Raw genomic sequence first — 18,505 nt, 5'->3', positions numbered from 1 at the left:
ATAATAATAATAATAATAATAATAATAATGTTTCTTGAATGGCAAATCAGCATATTAGAATGATTTCTGAAGGATCATGTGGCACTAAAAACTGGAGTAATTATGCTGAAAATTTTGCTTTGATCACAGGAATAAACTATAATAAACTAGACTATTTTAAATTGTAAAAATATTTCACAACATTACTGCTTTTGCTGTGTTTTGGATCAAATAAATACAGGCTTGATGAGCAGAAGAAAAGTCTTTAAAAAACATTAAAAATCTTACTGTTCAAAAACTTTTGACTGGTAGTGCATTTGAGTATAGAAAAGACTGTGTACCACACATATTTGTATAACAGATTGCCAGGTTAAGTGTGTACAATGATACAATGATATTATGAACATTCCTAGATTGTTTCATAAATCCTTTGAGCGTCAAGTAACGTAATTAATATTCATGAGCCAAGTCGTCGCTGAATTCTGTAGTGACGCTCCATTTATTTACAGCAGCGGCCTCTGTTGGCAGAGGCATCCAGATGGAGCGCAGACTCACACTGCTTGTCTTGCTGTGAGGCAAGTAACCTGAGAGTAAAATATATATATTTTTTAATTGTTACTTCAGCAATAAATAAATAGTCATTTTATTATTATACTGTATTATATTATATGATATTATATTATACTATTTACTGCACAGGAAAAGGACATTTCACTTCTGATTGGCAAATATATAATATTTTAAAACAGTTTCACACCTGGTCAGGTGGATCATGGCCTCCTCCACCTGTTGTCCACTCTTAGCACTGCATTCATAGAACTCCGCCTGGTACTGCTGTCAATACCCACAACATCAAACCTTAATTATATAAACACCGACACATGCAAATGACTGAGATCATTTGGAAACGATGAGCTGGGTCATCCATCACCTCTGCCAGTCTGCGGCCTTGTGCTCTAGTCACCTCCCTCCTGTCTGCGGTCGCCAGGTCTGTCTTATTGCCTAGCAACATCAGACACGCCCCCTCAGCCATCTTTTCCTGCCAGTCACATACACACACAATGATACTCAGTCTAATCACATAAACCAATCACAGGGTCACACACAGTCAACATAAACAGATTAAGGTACATGCTAAATACACTCTCTTACTAATTTCACAGCAAGCACCTTTAATCAAAGTCACACACTGATGTGTATGCAAAGCAGCTTAAGCACACCTTTTGCATACAAATGCTGCCATACTATGTAAGCAATCCAGGGAGTTTATAACTTCACCAGTGAGGTTTTTTTTTTTTTTTTTTTTTTTTTTGGCATATTTGTGAATGCTCACTACTGAGGAAAATAGAATATTCACTGAAAAAATATATACACTACCGTTCAAAAGTTTGGGGTCAGTACATTTTTATTGTTTCTTTTTATTGTTTCTTTTTTTTTTTTTTTTTTTTAAAGAAATTAATACTTTTATTCACCAAGGATGTATTAAGTTAATAATTAAAAGTTTATTAATAGTTAATAATAAATAATTTACATTGTTATAAAATATTTATATTTTGAATAAACACTGTACTTTTTAAACTTGTTATTCATGAAAGAATCCTGAAAAAAAAAATATCACAGGTTCCAAAAAATATTTGGCAGCACAACTGTTGATATTATCCAACACTGATCATTCTAATAATAAATCCGCATATTAGAATGATTTCTGAAGGATCATGTGACACTTAAGACTGGAGTAACAGCTGATAAAAATTCAGCTTTTCATCACAGGAATAAATTCTATTTTAAAGTATGTTAAAATAAAAAACATTATTTTATATTGTAAAAACATTTTGCAATATTACTGTTTTTTTTTCTATATTTTTAATCAAATAAATGCAGCCTTGATGAGCATAAGAGACTTCTTTAAAGACTATTACAAGTCTTACTGACCCCAGACTTTTGAACGGTAGTGTATATATATTCAAAAACAAGATTTATGATGTTAGCCAAAAAGGAAAGGAAAGATGTTATGCAATAAAATTATATACGCAATTATACCAGTCAAAAGTTTTTGAACCGTAAGGTTTTTAATGTTTTTTTTTTTTTTTTTTTAAAAAGACGTCTCTTCTGCTCACTAAGCCTGCATTTATTTGATCCAAAGTACAGCAAAAACAGTAAAATTTTGAAATATTTTTACTATTTAAAATGACTTTTTTATTTGAATATATATTTTAGATATATTTTTATATTTAATTTATTCCTGTAATTTCATAGCTAAATTTTTAGCATCGTTACTACAGTCACATGATCCTTCAGAAATCATTCAAATGTACTGATTTGCTGCTCAAAAACATTTATTATTATTGTTGTTGTTGTTGTTGTTGAAAACAGCTGAGTAGAATTTTTTCAGGTTTCTTAAATAGAAAGTTCAGAAGAACAGCATTTATCTGAAATATAAATCTAAATGTCTTTATCATCACATTAAAGCATCCTCGCAAAAAAAAAAAAAATGTACTACTGTTTTAAATATTGATAATAATAATAATAATAATAATAATAAATGAACAGCAAATCATCATTAGAATGATTTCTGAAGGATCGTGTCACACTGAAGACTGGAGTAATGATGCTGAAAATTTAGCTTTGATCACATAAATAAATTACAATTTAAAATATATCTAAATAAAAAAGTTGTTTAAAATAGTAAAAATACTTAACATTTTACTGTTTTTGCTGTACTTTGGATCAAATAAAAGCAGGCTTGGAAAGAGGGAAGAGATTTCTTAAAAAAAAAAAAATAATAATAATAAAAAAAAAAAAAATAAAAATCTTACTGTTCAACCCCTTTTGACTGGTAGTGTGTATGTGTATAAAATCGATTCTTCAGTCAAGTTAGACTCACCTGCACCTGATCCAACCAATGACGGACAGCCGTGAATGACGCCTCATGCGTGACGTCATACATAGCGATGATTCCATCCGCCCTGCGAAAATACTGCTGCGTGACGCTGTGGAACCTGATGGGGGCGAAAGGAAATCTCTGAAACAACTGTACGTTAGTTTTTAAATCTTTAAATATCAGTTTAAATGTTATTCATATGGTACACTGGCTTCTAATAAGGCGAACGGCTTCTGTTTCTTTCCAACCGTCTGTTCTGGGACCGTTTACGTTTGGCGAGCTGGTACGAAATACCGCGAAAATGGTGGATAGTTTTTATGGTAGCAACAAATGATCGTGTACGGCTATCCACTCTAATTACGACAGTGAATTCCGCTCCAAAATATCACAAAACGACCTATATTTGATTTAAATAACTTCATCTGGCATTGTAGATTAATTCAGTCTTTAAAACCGTTTATGGGACATCTGACCTCTCCTGCCCTGCGGTGTCCCACAGCTGCAGAGCGACTGGTGTTGAATCAACCGTTACGCTCCTGACCTGAAAATCCATTCCTGTCAATCAAACATCACATGCCTTGTCAGCACACAAAAGGAAATGAAGTTAAGGGAGAGCATAATTGGGCATTAATCGAGCATCTCTCACCCACAGTTGAGGCTAAGGCATTGGGGAAGTGACCACTGCAGTAGTGATGGATGAACGAGCTCTTTCCCACGGCGGAGTTTCCCAAAAACACCACCTTAAACACACGCTGTGGGTCACAAGATATGCCCTGGAGGAGAAGGAAGAGAAAAGGTTTTCTTGGAAAGGTATATCAAGCAGGTAAACATTTGATTTTACTGATAAGATCAAGAATTAACGAGTTCAGTATCACTGTTGTGACAGAAAGTGAGTCATCTAAAGTCATGCAAATATCTGAGGTTCATTTGCATCCAACACATAGCCATACAAAGAGTAATAAGCAGTTATGACATAGTAGTTATTTTACAGTAAGTACCATGGTTTTATCAGACTGGTAGGTGGTTTCGTCTTCTGTCACTTCAGCTATAGAGAGTCTTTTCGGACTTGAATCTGTTAGCGAGCTGTCTGAATCCTCAGGGTCTTCATTTGGGTTTTCCATCAGCTGCCTTTAAAAAGGATCAAATTATTTTAATACAACTAAAAAAATGCATAGGAGATCAAAACCTTTGAATTGCCCTCTATTATTGCTCCTGGTCCAAGTTAATCTAAATGGGTAACTAGACTAGTAAACCTAATTTCAACGTAGTAGACCATCTTGGACCAGCAACAAACCAGGCTTATTATTTAAGTTAAGTAAAAATAAAATTAAAACTAAAACTAAACCATAAAAAAAAGTTACTCAAAATAAGCGTTAATTGAAATAAAAGAATATAAGTTTAAAATAAGTTTAACTTAAAGTACTAAAACAACTAAAAACTAAAGAAAAATTAATAAGAACTATAGACAGATATAGACATTTTTAAATATTAATAATAATGACAAAAACAACAAAATCTCTAAAACCTAAACTGAAATTAAAAATAAAATGTAATTACAAGCAAAACTGAAAATATTAAAATGGAAACTAAATAAAAATTAAAACCTAGAATAGTTACATCAATGATACAATACAATACTACTACAATAAAGGAATTAAATAAATGTTTAAAGTTGCTTAATTACATTTTGCAGCATTGGGAAAGACAAATGATCTGGAATATAATCCCAGTATTCACTAAAGCTTGTGACTCCGAATTGCAATTAAAGTGTACAATTGCAGCTGCAATTCTGTCACGCTATACCACGTCTCAAAATGCACATCTTATATATGTATATCCGTATATGTCTTTTTATAGAGTGTTATGTGCATTAATATAGCATGTATAATGATTAGTGAGATACCTACCTCTTTGCTGATTTCCTTGTTGGAAAATAGTTTCCCAGTATGGATTCCTTCCTCTGCAAACGGTCGGTCACTTGAGATGTCTGAGGAACAGTTGACGAGATACGAAAAAAAATTTAGCTTCAGCTTTAAAGCAGATTGTTTTGAATTAAGTGCAAAGAAAATTTTGCATCTAGTTTATCTTATAAAAAAATATGCATATTAGTCTCCCACAGCAGTAACTGATGCGAAGGTGGGTTTAGGTGATGCACTTGTTTAAGTGTTTGCAATGCTTTTATACATAAAAATGATTTTCTGTGTAAAATGTGTGACATAGGTTGACACTCGTGTATATGCGTATGCATGTAAATGACCCAAAATGACGACATGAATCAAGATGAATAAACATTTTTTATTGTTTTCTGTCATAATGCTTAACAACATAACCATTTGTTCAACTTGAAATCATATTTTGTTCTTTTGTTGCATCAATCAGAGACCAAACACATAAACTGTCATTGGACAGAACTGTTCATTTCAAAAGAAACTACCAAACAAAATTGCACTAAATCACAAATACAAAAAATAAAAATACATGAAATAAGAGTTAATGAGGTAAAGTGCCATATATTTCAACGCGCTGAAATGTAACTGGTAAATTACTTAAATTAAGTCATATTTTTTTGACTGGCTTTCTTTTTAACACAAAATATAAGGGGCATTAAGTGATTAAGTGATTAATAACCATTTTTTTGGAATCACACGTGTTTCTGTAACAGACCGAACAAAGAACAATCTTGTGACTTGTTTAATTGGAGAACAAGGCTGAATTCAATATTCACAGTTTCAGATATTTCACACAAGGTCTTCGTTGAGTTCAAAGTTTCCTTTAAGTCATTATTTGTTCCTCTTAGAGGCTGATGACTGGAACAAGCTTTCCTGAGCTTAAACTAAACAGAGCTGCACCTGGAAAGTGTGAATATTCCAGAAAAGGGTGTGGCTTGCATCATCCGCAACCTTTCGAATTCCCGGGGGAACATGGGCTCATGGAAACCCATATAAATACATCCATTTACATTCACATTTTGCTGCACCTTCTTCAGTTATGCATTGTGGGTAATGTTACATGTGTAAAAGGCAGGGTTAATACGGATAAATAGAGCGCATCCACGGCGAGATGGCGTGAACGCACCGGCATGGTGGGTAAGGACTGGAAGACATGAAGGGGTATTTTTGACTAACCATCTTCTGTGTCTGATGGGCATCTTTATCATCACGAAGACGCTTGTTCATGTCTCTACAAAAGAGAAAGTGAGAGAATTCAAGTTAAATTTTAAGATAAAGCTCCTCCTCCCAAGACTTTTACAGCCTTGGAATATAGATATCAAATCTAGTTATCAATGAGATGGACTGATGATTCATAAAACATCTTAAACCTCCATCAGTTTTGATCTGTTCTTATAGCCTTATCTTCAGATAAAAGCAAAACACACGTGTACATTTGAACATCATACTACACAATAAAAATGTGATGATTTCACTTGGGTCATCCTACCTGAGAAGATCTAGTTGTCTCATGAGGCTTTCACGTTCCTTCTGCATGTTTCGGGACACTTTCAGGACTTCTCTGTAATGAGAAACAGTCAGACATGAAAAATGTCTTATGCTTATATTTGTTTGTTTGTTACTTTTAATCATTACATTTTTAAAACTGAAAGTTCTGTTGGTTCTACAAAGAACCTTGAACATCCATGGAATCTTTCTATTCCACAAAGGGATTTTAATAGTGGAAAATGTTTTTAAAAATGTACTTCACACTAAGAATGTTCCTTACTGAAAGGTTCTTTGGGGAGCCAAAACGGTTCTTCTATTGCATTCCCCCTTTGGAAACTTTATACAAGAGTGTTGTAGTAATAGTAAAGCAAACAATATATTTTCCCCAAGTATAACTCAAAGCCCACCTCTCTTTGCCCTTCTGCTGTTGTTTGATGTTGTTCTGTAGTTGTTGTAATTGGCTCGAAGCGTGCTGAAGTTCCTCTCGGCTCTGCTCCAGTTGGTCCTGCAGCTGTTGGTTGACATTCTGCAGACGGCGGTTCTCGCCACGAGCGTCAGCCTGATCATTGCTCAGAGCGTTGATCCTGCTCTCCAACTGCACACATACACAGGTGGGGTGAGACAGACCCTCCTGCTGGTTTAATAAATCAAATGTGCTGACAAGTGAATGATGGGTCCGTACCTCTCTCTGCTTGGTGAGCGTGAACTCAAGTTCTTGTTCTCGCATCCTTAGTTCCTGCAGTAGCTGCTCTTTCTTGTCTCCTTGCTTCATGCTGTCCTTCATCACAGAGAAGACCAACCCCACACCATCACAATCATCAAATATGACATCACCAAAATCACATTACCATCAATATTATCACCTGAACTACCATCATCACCATTATGAATATCGTTATTACATTACCATCATCACCAAAGTCACCATTATCGTATTTATCATTTTGATCAATATAATTATCAACATCACATCCACATCAGTGCTATTATAACCACTGTCACAACCATCTTAAACAGTATAACCACCATCATTATCACCATTATCAATATCATCACCATCATCAATATCGTAATCATGAGCATCAATATCACCATCATCACCATTAATATCATAATTACTGTTATCACCATTACTATCACAATAATCACCATAAACAATATGATAATCACATGACAATCCTTGTTACCAACATCATCTCCATTACTATCATACCAACAGCTATTAGCATCATCACTGGAATCATAATCATCATTAACAATATCATTATCCCAACCATAATAATCATAAGTCACAATAATTACCATTATTATCAGTATCATCACCATTACTCAATCATAATAATCACCAATCATCATCAACCTCATCACCACTATTACTATTACATGGTTACCAACATCAATCACTATAATCACCATTACCATAATCGACCTAAACTATCACCCTGATTATTATGACCCTGAACAATATCATCATCACCATTACTATCACAAGATCACTATGAAATATAAGATAATCACTGTATTAATATCAATATTAATATCACTTCTTCATCATTATTGTAATCATCATGAAAAGTATAATTACTATCATATTCATCATGATGACCACTGATATCATAACCACGAGGACGAATAATATTATCCCCATCATCGCAGCAATATCATTATCACCAGGAACAATTTTATCATCACCATCATCAATATCACCATTACTATCACAATGATCACTGTCATCATTATCAGCATCATCACTGTTACTATCACAATCACCACCACTAATCACCATCATCACTATTGGTATCATAATTACCAGGAACAACTGCATTATCCCATTATATTCACCAGCACTGTTACCATAATCACCATTGTTATAATACTTATATATAATCATGAACAATATAATCACCGTCATCAATCTCATTATCACCATCATAATCACCATGAACAATGTTATCACCATAAACTATATAATCATAATCACTATAATAAATAATCATGAACTATATAATTACCAACAGCATATTCACCACTGATATCATAAAAACAAGGAACCAAAATATTATCCCCACCACAGAAATATCATTATCTTAATCACCAGGAACAAAATTATCACAATCATCAATATCATTGTCACCATTACTATCACAGTAATCACCATGATAATCACTGTCATCATTATCAAAATCACCACTATCACAATCACTATGAACTATATGATTACCGTAATCATAATCAATATCATTAACCCATCATAACAAATATGAACAATGAACATGAACAATGTAACCATAATCTATATTATCACAATCACCATCATCACTATAACAATCACCATAAACTATATAATTACCAACAGCATATTCACCATGATCACTACTAATATCATAATCACAAGGAATCATCTAATCACCATGATAATCACTGTCATCATTATCAGCATCGTCACCATTACTATCACCATCACCACTATCATAATCACCAGGAACAAAATTATCACCTGGAACAAAATTATCACCATCATCAATATCGTCATTATTACTATCAGAATAATCAGCACAATGAACGATGTCATCATTATCACCATCATCACCATTACTATCACAATCACCATGAACTGTATGATTACCATAATTATAATCACCATTATTATAATAATTACATATAATCATGAACAATATTATCACCATCATAATAAATATGAACAATGATATCACCATAATCTATATCATCATAATTACCAACAGCATATTCACCATGATCACCACTGATATCATAATCACAAGGAAAAAATATATTATCCCCATCACAGCAATATCATTATCACCATCACAATCATCATCACAGAAACAAAATGATCACCATCATCATTATTACTGTCACCATTACTATCATAATAATCACCATGATAATCACTGTCATCATCATCAGCATAATCATTGTAACTATCACAATCACCATTATCACTATCATAATCACCAGAAACAAAATGATCACCATCATCAATATCATTGTCACCATTACTGTCACAGTAATCACCATGACGATCACTGTCATCATTATCAGTATCATCCCTGTTACTATCACAGTCACCACCAATATCATTATCACCATCATAATCACCATCATCACTCTAATAGTCACCATAAGATATATAATTGTAGTTATACCAAAAGCATATTCACCATGATCATCACTGTTATCATAATCATAAGGAACAAAATATTATCCCTGTCAGAGCAATATAATTAATCACCAATATCATTATCATTAACACCATAATCACTGTTATTATAGCACTTATAATCATGAACAAAATTATCACCACCATCAATATCAATATCGCTGTCACCATTACTATGACAAAAGGCACATCATAATCACTGTCATCATTATCAGCATCACTACCATAACTCACAATCACCATCATCACTATCATAATATCCAGTAACAAAATGATCACCATCATCACTATGATTGTCACCAACACTATCACAGATGATGATCATGGTCATCATTATCAACATCACCAACATTTCTATCACAATCACCATTAACTATATAATCACAATCATCATAATCACAAATGGTTTCATAATCACTAGGAACAATATTATCGCCATCATAATTTTCTCTAATACTAAGACTGTTCTAAAGGTTTGTCAAACTTAAATCTGTTTCATATTTATAGCGTGTTTGTGAGCATATTTACCAGAGCTTGTCGTTTCTCTCTCTCCTCTTTTAACTGACTCTCCATGTCTTCATACATGGACCGAACCACTCTGTCATGATCATCCTCTCTCCTGTGGATCATTTAAACACTCAGCACATTCATTTATCTCAAGACAAAAAGATATGCTAATTTTACAACAGGTAAAGGAATGCAATGAGGGTTGACCTGCGCAGTGCCTGTTCTAAATTGTCTTTCTCTTTGAGTGCATCCTGAAGATGAGACACAGTGTAGGAAAGAACCTCCTCCAAAACTCCCAGGAGTTCAGGTTTGTCTCTCTGGAGCTCACACCACAGTGTACACAACTCCCACTGACTAACACACAGACAGATATGAGCAACATAATAAAATAATCTTTAAAGCAAACCTAAAAACTCATATAAACTTTGTGTAAAGTAGTGGTAGATGTAGCCCATAAACGTTAACAATAACAGTATGCTGCCTTGGTCAAGCCAATATTGATCTAAACTTCAAACAGACAAGCACAGCTTGTTATCTTATCTGTTACACAGTGGTGACCATAGCTGTGTATATTTACTTACTCTTTAAAGAGTTTATCAGCTCCCAGCTCCATTAGGATTTGTGTGAATCGGATCTCCATCGGCTCTACTCTCTCCTCTCCGATCATCTCTCCCTCTCTGCTCCTCGGTCTCTCCTCTGGCCCAGAACCTACAAGCTCTCCTAATTTAGACAGAGAATTTATTTTAGGCATATAACTTAATGCATACACTGTACTGTAAAAATGATTGCTGTGATTAGTTATTGTAGTTATTAGTAAGTTGTTTCAACTTAAAAACATAAGTGTTTGTGCTCGACTTAAGTTTAGTTAATGTAGTTATTTAAGCTGGATATTTTATATCTCAACAAATTTTAAATTATTGTAACTAATTTCAGCCACATTTTGTACAGTGTACTATACATAGTATACTATATAATGCATACTACTTTATTATCTATTAAACATACCTTTCGGTAAATAAAATATTGCTAAAATATAGTAAAAATTAAACAAAAAATTAGATAAAGTAATTTAGAAATGTTGTCATGGCAACTAATTGAAACCAGTTTAAATACTAAAATTACTAAAACTGAAATTATAAAAATGAATTTAAAGCTGTATAGAAATATTTTTTAAAAATCTAATAAAAATTTCAAAAACACATAATAAAATTATTAAAATAAACTCAAATGAAAAAGAAAACTTAAAAATAAAAATTAATTCAAAAATACAAAATATTTTTTTTTAAAAATCTAATAAATATGACAAAAACACAATAAAACTATTAAAACAAACTAAAATTAAAATGAAAGCTGAAAAATAAAAACTAATTTTAAAAAATACACAGAAATATTTGTAAAAAATCTAATACAAATTATTAAAACAAAATAGAATTGTTAAACAAACTAAAATTAAAATGAAAACTGAAAAATTAAAATAAAAAAACAGAAATATTTTTTAAAAATCTAATAAAATTGATGAAAACACATCATAAAATTATTAAAACAAACTAATATTACAATGAAACTGAAAAATAAAAACCAATTAAAAAAATACATAGAAATATATATTTTTTTTAAAAATTGAATAAAAAAATAAAAAATTAACTTATTTAAACAAACTAAAATTAAAATGAAAACTTCAAAAATGTTTATGTATTTTTTTTATTTTTATCAAAATGATGATAACATATAATAAAATTATTAAATCAAACTAAACTTACTACTACTACTACTAGGCACTTAAAAAATGTAAATGATTAAATGATCAGTTTTCACAGTATTATAATTTATCCTAAATATATTTTATTATTTCTTTTATTTTGTTTAAATTAAAACATTGTACTTGTATTAAAACAAGTACAAACTTCCCACATTTTTTTAGTTTTAAGTAAAAAATACTATATATATATAATTATTATTATTATTTTTTATTTTTTTTTTTTTTAAGAAAATTTAGTACACACACTTACCTAGGCCCATGTGGAACTCAAGGGGTGTGAGGTAACCATTTCTGTCTCTGTCCAAACTCTCAAACACTGATTCCAGCTGCTCAGGAGACAGAGGAAGCTCTTGCTGAAGCCGCTGGTGGATTCAAACATGATAAGACACATTAAACACATTCCAAGTATAACTATGATTAAAGAAACCACAGAACGTAGACATGTAATGCCACCATCCCGTCCAGTCTCACCTGCATGTCTCTCTTTGTGATAAATCCTTTCCCCTCTTTATCACACAGCTCAAACAGCTCTTTAGCTTTACTCATTCTGTCCTGTCTGTCTGAGTCCGGAGAGCTCGTACCGTTGGACGACTGTGACCTCGGCGTCCGACTCGGCAAGGGACTTCGCAGTCTGGAGCGGGGCGACATCTGACCGCTCCCCGTCCCCTCCAACACCACCCCGTCCTTCAACCATCCAGACATAACTGCAGAAAGAGAGTGGGCGGACAGGAATAAAAATAAAGAGCCGGTAAGAAATGTTACTAATGTGGTCAAACCAGGTTAAACAATGATAAGAGTACAATCTTATCTCACAGTCCTTTTTCTAATTGGCCACAAGTGTGACAAGTAACATAAAACATGACATTTTGTTTGGTCGTTTGGTTTCTATTTTTGATTCATCATGGCCCAAAATCCAACTGCAAATACCTTAATGTTAACCATTAAATATGTTCTAAATATTGCCTAACCCAGCATTTTTATTTTTAGTTAGGATGGAAAAATAACTGGTTAGAACATTAGCTTAGTATTCATTAATATTATTGTACTTCAAACTGTGATTTAGTTAAACATCGACTTTAAAGTCAGCCTTATTAATGGAATATGCTGAGGACATATCCTGCTTGTTACATATCGACAAATAATCGTTAACCAGGACGTTAAACAGTCCTTCAAACAGGTGCCATATTTTGCTCGATATAACCCGGATGTAACTCCCCCACACACATGCCATATCTCAACGACATCTTTGTGTTTGTGCTGATATTATGTAGCAGCTGTGATCACATGAATGGTTTGGGGATTTTACAAGCAAACTAAAGAAAACAAAACTCCTCCTTCAGTAAATGTCCAGACTAGTTGAGTGACCTGCTCCACATTTGCAATAGCAAACATGATTTATATGGGTCAATAGCTGATACTATCCAACTATTTATCCATATATATATATATATATATACACACACACACACACATATATATATATAGATAGATAGATATATTTTTAATGTTTTAAGAAGTCTCTTCTGCTCACCAAGCTTGCATTTATTTGATCCAAAGTACAGCAAAACAGTAAAATTTGTAAAAAGAATTTTACTTTTTAAAATAACTGTTTTCTAGATTTATATATTTTTAAATATGTACTTTATTCCTGTGATCTCAAAGCTGAATTTTAACATCATTACTCCAGTCACATGATCTTTCAGAAATCATTCTAATATTTCTATTTGCTGCTCAAAAAACATTTATTACTATTATTATGTTGAAAACAGCTGAGTAGAATTTTTTCAGGCTTCTTTGGTGAATAAAATTTTAAAGAACAGCATTTATCTGAAACAGAAATCTTTTGTAACATTATACATGTCTTAATCATAACATCAATTTAAAGGATCCTTGCTAAATAAAAGTATTAATTTCTAGAAATTTGTTCCAATTTTTTTTTTCCATTTTTTTTTTTTTCCATTTTTAAAAATTATTAATTAATTATTATTATTTTTTTTAAATTATACTGACTCTAAGATTTTGAACGGTATAGTGTATAATGTTCCAAAATATTTTTATATTACAATATCTTTCTATTCATCTAAGAATGAAAAAAAGTTTTCAACCGATTTAAAAATGTTTTCAACTGTTTTAAATATTGATAATAATATTAATAATTGTTTCTTGAACAGCAAATAAGCATATTAGAATGATTTCTGAATGATGATGCGACACTGAAGACTGGAGTAATGATGCTTAAAATTTAGCTTTGATCACAAGAATAAATTACATTTTTAAATATATTCAAATAGAAAACAGTTTTAAACAGTAAAACTTTTAAACAGTAAAAATATTTTACAATTTTATTTATTTATTTATTTATTTTATTTAGATGTTTTATTTCAGTTTTATTTTGGGCAATTTTAGTACTTCAACGTAGTTGACATTTCCCATTTTCAGCTATTTTATTTTATTTTTTACTTATTTATTTATTTAAAAACTATTTTTAATAATTGTAGTTAACATGAACAATACTATAGCAGTTAATTTAGTATTTTATATACTATTATAGTATTTATTAATTTTTTTTTATTTTAAATTAATTGTATTTTCAGTTTTTATTTTAGTTTAAGTGTATAATAATTTTGTAATTTTTATTAGTTTTTTATTTATTTATTTTATTTTCTATTTAGCTTTAGCTTTTATTTCCATTTTAGTTTTACTAATTGTTGTATTTCAGTTAGCTTACTAAAAGTTTGTCAACAATTTTTAACGACTTTTAATATAATGACAGCAAAGCTATGCATTCAAGTTACACAACATGTCAATTATCAGCCAAGGTTGTAGATGTCAAAAGTGATACACCTCTGTTTTTTGTTTTTTTTTTTTAAAAAAGAAAATCTTCAAATGCTAATAATCTCAAAATGGCCAAATAATGTTCAGTCAGTTTGCCTCACCTATGTCAATCCCTAAAACATGGTTAATGATTTGATCGAATGCAAAAGTCCACAATTATACAACAGTTTATTACATAATCAGCATGCAGATGGGAAACACGGCAGTATCAAAGCACCTGGGAATTTCGCAAGGATAGACGGACGTGGCATTAAAATTTAAGCCCGGGCTTTAGGACACTCCCTCTCATGCCATGAACAAATACTGTTTGTCCACAAGCAACCCATGGTCATCTGTCAGATTACAATAAACATTTACGCATGCAGAAATCAGGTAACTATCCAAACACGTCACAGTGTCATTTCTCTACATCTTCTTTGGCTTTCCACAGACCTCCAGGATATGCACTGTAAAACAGGATGAAGTCATGTGACAAGACTGTGTGTGTGCATGCAGAGAGGGAGTGTGCAAAAGCAAAGTGAAATGCAAATAAAGACTTTAGCTCGGTTTACATAGACAGCATTTAGAGCTCTTACTCATAATCACGAGTTTGCGGATGAGGGCTGAACGGAGGAGAAATACCTCTGTATTAAATGACCACAGGTTATATGATAAATGAAATATTTGCCTAATGAATTAACAGCTTGGGTTGTGGTTGGAACAATAGCTCAGAGTGATTATGACTGATTTGAATCAGTGATATCTGGAAAGTCATGTGCTCAGATCATATAAAACAGGTGCCACGATTTTGCAGAGAACACAATAACAAGGGCCCAATGGTAAATTGAAACTACTTGAAGGAACCCAGCAGCCACCGGATGTCAATATAATGTCAGGTTGACAATGGACCCCAACATCAACAGACATTGTATAGTGGCTAAGAATGAAAATTGGGTTGATGTCAATTTGACATTGATTTAGTGTTGGATTAAAAACTAAAAACATATATCAAAATATCAACGTCAGTAAAACAAAATATCAATAAAGCAAAATATCAACGTCAGCTGACGTTGGTATTAGACATCAAATTGACATTAGACGTTGAACTGACATTGAATTTTGGTAACCTGACGCCGCTACCAAAATGTAACCAAATATCAATGTCTTATGACATTGTGTGCCTGCTGCGAACTCTTTTGTTGAACCTTATTACAATATACAAACAGCCCTGAAATATTTGAACACTTTAAGCAACTGCATCTAAGTCGTTTACCTTGAAATATTACCTTCAGAATCATTCTGATGGTACAATGATTTCTAATAAGCCGAAGTGGCTTCTTTTCTTTCCTACGTTTCTCTTCAAACATCTGGTCAGCATGTAAGTTTGATAGGCGGGCACGAAAACGCATAAAAAGTGCGTATTGCACTTTTACAGCCAAATTCGCTTTCAAGGAAAGTCTGTTCACTCGACTAACTTCTTTGCAACATATTTCGGGCATCCAAGAAATCATATCTAGCTACTTCAATTGGGAAATCATGAAATTTTAAAACACAGTAACATTTAAATAACATATTTAAAATCTGCAACAAAATCTGACATGAATCATACCGTAAATAGTATTTCGAATGCTTAAATAGCATTAAAAACGCTTTCCAGGATGGACTAGTCAGTGCACATGTGCAGCCCTAAATGCACGCCTCAGGACTGTTTTTATGGCAACCGGAGCTTCTTTTATTTAGAAGATGGGATTTATTCCGCCATATTGCATTGGAGTTGTGATTTTTCCTATTTATAGGTAATATGAGTGCTCTTTCTTATCTCTAAAGTTTTGACAGTAATACAGTTGAGGTCAAAAGTTTACATACACCTTGAAGAATATGCAAAATGTTTATTATATTACTTAAACAAAATGCATGTTATTTTTTTTATTAAGTACTGACCTGAATAAGATATTTCACATAAAAGACATTTACATACAGTCTACAAGAGAAAATAATAGTTCAGTTTATAAAAAAATGACCCTGTCCGTGATTTTGACAGTCTTTTCACATTGAGGACAACTGAGGGACTCCTATACAAGTATTACAGAAGGTTCAAATGCTTACTGATGCTCCAGAAGAAAAAACAATGCATCAAGAGCCAGGGGTGAAAACTTTTGGAATTTGAAGATCAGGGTAAATTTCACTTATTTTGTATTCTGGGAAACATGCAAGTATTTTCTGTAGTTTCTAAAAGGCACTATAAAATGAAAAAAATATGATATTTAGGCAAAATAAGAAAAAATGCTGTTTTAAGAAAAAATGCATTCTGTTCAAAAGTTTTCACCCTCCCAGCTCTTAATGCATCATTTTTCCTTCTGAAGCATCAGTGAGCGTTTGAACTTTCTGTAATAGTTGCATATGAGTCCCTCAGTTGCCCTCAGTGTGAAAAGATGGATCTCAAAATCATACAGTCATTGTTGGAAAAGGTTCAAATACACAAATGCTGAAAAACCAAAGAATTTGTGGGACCTGAAGGAACAACTGTTCAGGACAAACAAGAGACTCATGAACAACTATCACAATGAAAAAACAATCATTCACGTAACAACACAGTGTTAAGAATCAAGTGTTTATGTAAAATTTTTGAACAACGTCATTTTTATAAATTCAGTTATTTTTTTCTCTTGTAGACTGTAAACGTCTTTTATGTGAAATTTCTTATTCAAGACAGTACTATATTAAAAAATAACATGCATTGTGTATAATGCATCTTTTTTTGGTAAAATAATTAACATTTTGCATTTTCAACACATTTGTTAAATGTATCTGCTTGAGAAGTGAGCTTGCGTCATATTACGTTATCTCATTTAGTGACATTCTGACAATTTATTATTTGCAATGACATTCTGCGACCCTTAATAATAATAAAAAGTTTAAGGGTCAGTGTTTTAACATAAAACGTTCATGTTGATTTCGTGATTTGAGATATGTGCGAATACACCAAAATATACAGGCTTGGCATGTTTACACCTGCAATAAAGCCACAGAGGAATTGCAACACTCAAGGTCAAATAAACTTCTCAAGCTTTGCTACAATTACACACAAAAATCACCTGAGAGATAAAGTCTGGCAGCCATATGTCAACCTCAGATAAGAAAACATAGTTTACACGTGTATGTTTTGCTCTGTGTTAGAGGAAATCATACATAACTATTATAAATAATGTATTTTGCTTACGTCAAATTACAATAAATCAAACTGAAGAAAAAACAAACCTGTCAGGTTAAATCATTAATTTGTTAAACTGCAAACCCAGGAAGAAAACACTCAGAATTGTCCAAGAACACATGTGCAATGACCCACTTCAAGTATATTATCATTTAATACTTTACCATATTGTCTACATAATGGATTTGGACTCAAAATAGAAACTTTATACATCACTAGTGTTAGATGGTAGGTTTAACCATGGTGTGTTTCATATTTAAGCATACCATCTATACAAGCAGTACCATGGTGTTTAAACGTTTAAAACGTGGTAATATCATAATACTCTTCTGTAAAGGAGACAAAGGACATGTTGCTATAATATAATTTAGACTAAGTATTGTCCTAAGAGAGTTATAGTAGACTGGCAAATGTTGATATCATGCATAATTTAAACCATATGTCAGCACTTTACACTTTTAGTTGTTTAGTTAAATCAAACTGAACTAACTTAAAACTGAAGGAACTAGCGTTAAATTGAATAAATAATCAATTAAACGTCATTCAAATAAATACATTAGTACAATGAAGAAACATAACATACCAGACCTGTGATACGATGTTGCTCAGGTGTGTATCGGTTCACCTGTGAACGCCAGGTGTCTTATATCCCAGTGTTCATCCAGCAGGGGGCAGTAGAGATTCAAGAGCCTCAAAACACCGTAATTCCTATAATAAATCATCGCATTTTTCTCGT

General features: G+C 32.3%; 2 protein-coding genes across 3 annotated transcripts; both read right to left on the bottom strand.

The window, feature by feature from the left end:
• Positions 1-247: 247 nt before the first annotated feature.
• Positions 248-4,857, bottom strand: LOC127156944 (EF-hand calcium-binding domain-containing protein 4B-like). The gene is made up of 8 exons (XM_051100117.1): positions 4,768-4,857; positions 3,859-3,988; positions 3,507-3,633; positions 3,334-3,415; positions 2,864-2,978; positions 911-1,018; positions 737-813; positions 248-563 (listed from the first exon to the last, which is right to left on the bottom strand). Exons 2-8 carry the CDS (start codon positions 3,979-3,981, stop codon positions 479-481), a joined length of 717 nt encoding a protein of 238 aa, XP_050956074.1. The 5' UTR covers positions 3,982-3,988; positions 4,768-4,857; the 3' UTR covers positions 248-478.
• A 278-nt stretch (positions 4,858-5,135) lies between these two features.
• cracr2b (calcium release activated channel regulator 2B) lies at positions 5,136-18,449 on the bottom strand. 2 transcript variants are annotated; one of them, XM_051100022.1, is made up of 10 exons: positions 18,358-18,449; positions 12,216-12,448; positions 11,995-12,106; positions 10,567-10,705; positions 10,193-10,339; positions 10,007-10,097; positions 6,980-7,075; positions 6,705-6,892; positions 6,299-6,370; positions 5,136-6,040 (listed from the first exon to the last, which is right to left on the bottom strand). In XM_051100022.1, the coding sequence occupies exons 2-10, from the start codon at positions 12,444-12,446 to the stop codon at positions 5,887-5,889; spliced, it is 1,230 nt and encodes a 409-aa protein (XP_050955979.1). In that variant the 5' UTR covers positions 12,447-12,448; positions 18,358-18,449; the 3' UTR covers positions 5,136-5,886. The 2 variants fall into 2 exon arrangements, with proteins under 2 accessions (XP_050955979.1, XP_050955980.1); XM_051100023.1 differs by having other exon boundaries at positions 18,353-18,423.
• Between the last annotated feature and the right edge of the window lie 56 nt (positions 18,450-18,505).

The sequence above is a fragment of the Labeo rohita genome, chromosome 25 (genome assembly GCF_022985175.1).
Source record: "Labeo rohita strain BAU-BD-2019 chromosome 25, IGBB_LRoh.1.0, whole genome shotgun sequence".
Classification (NCBI taxonomy): Eukaryota; Metazoa; Chordata; class Actinopteri; order Cypriniformes; family Cyprinidae; genus Labeo; species Labeo rohita.
This window is presented reverse-complemented; position numbering and strand designations above follow the sequence as displayed.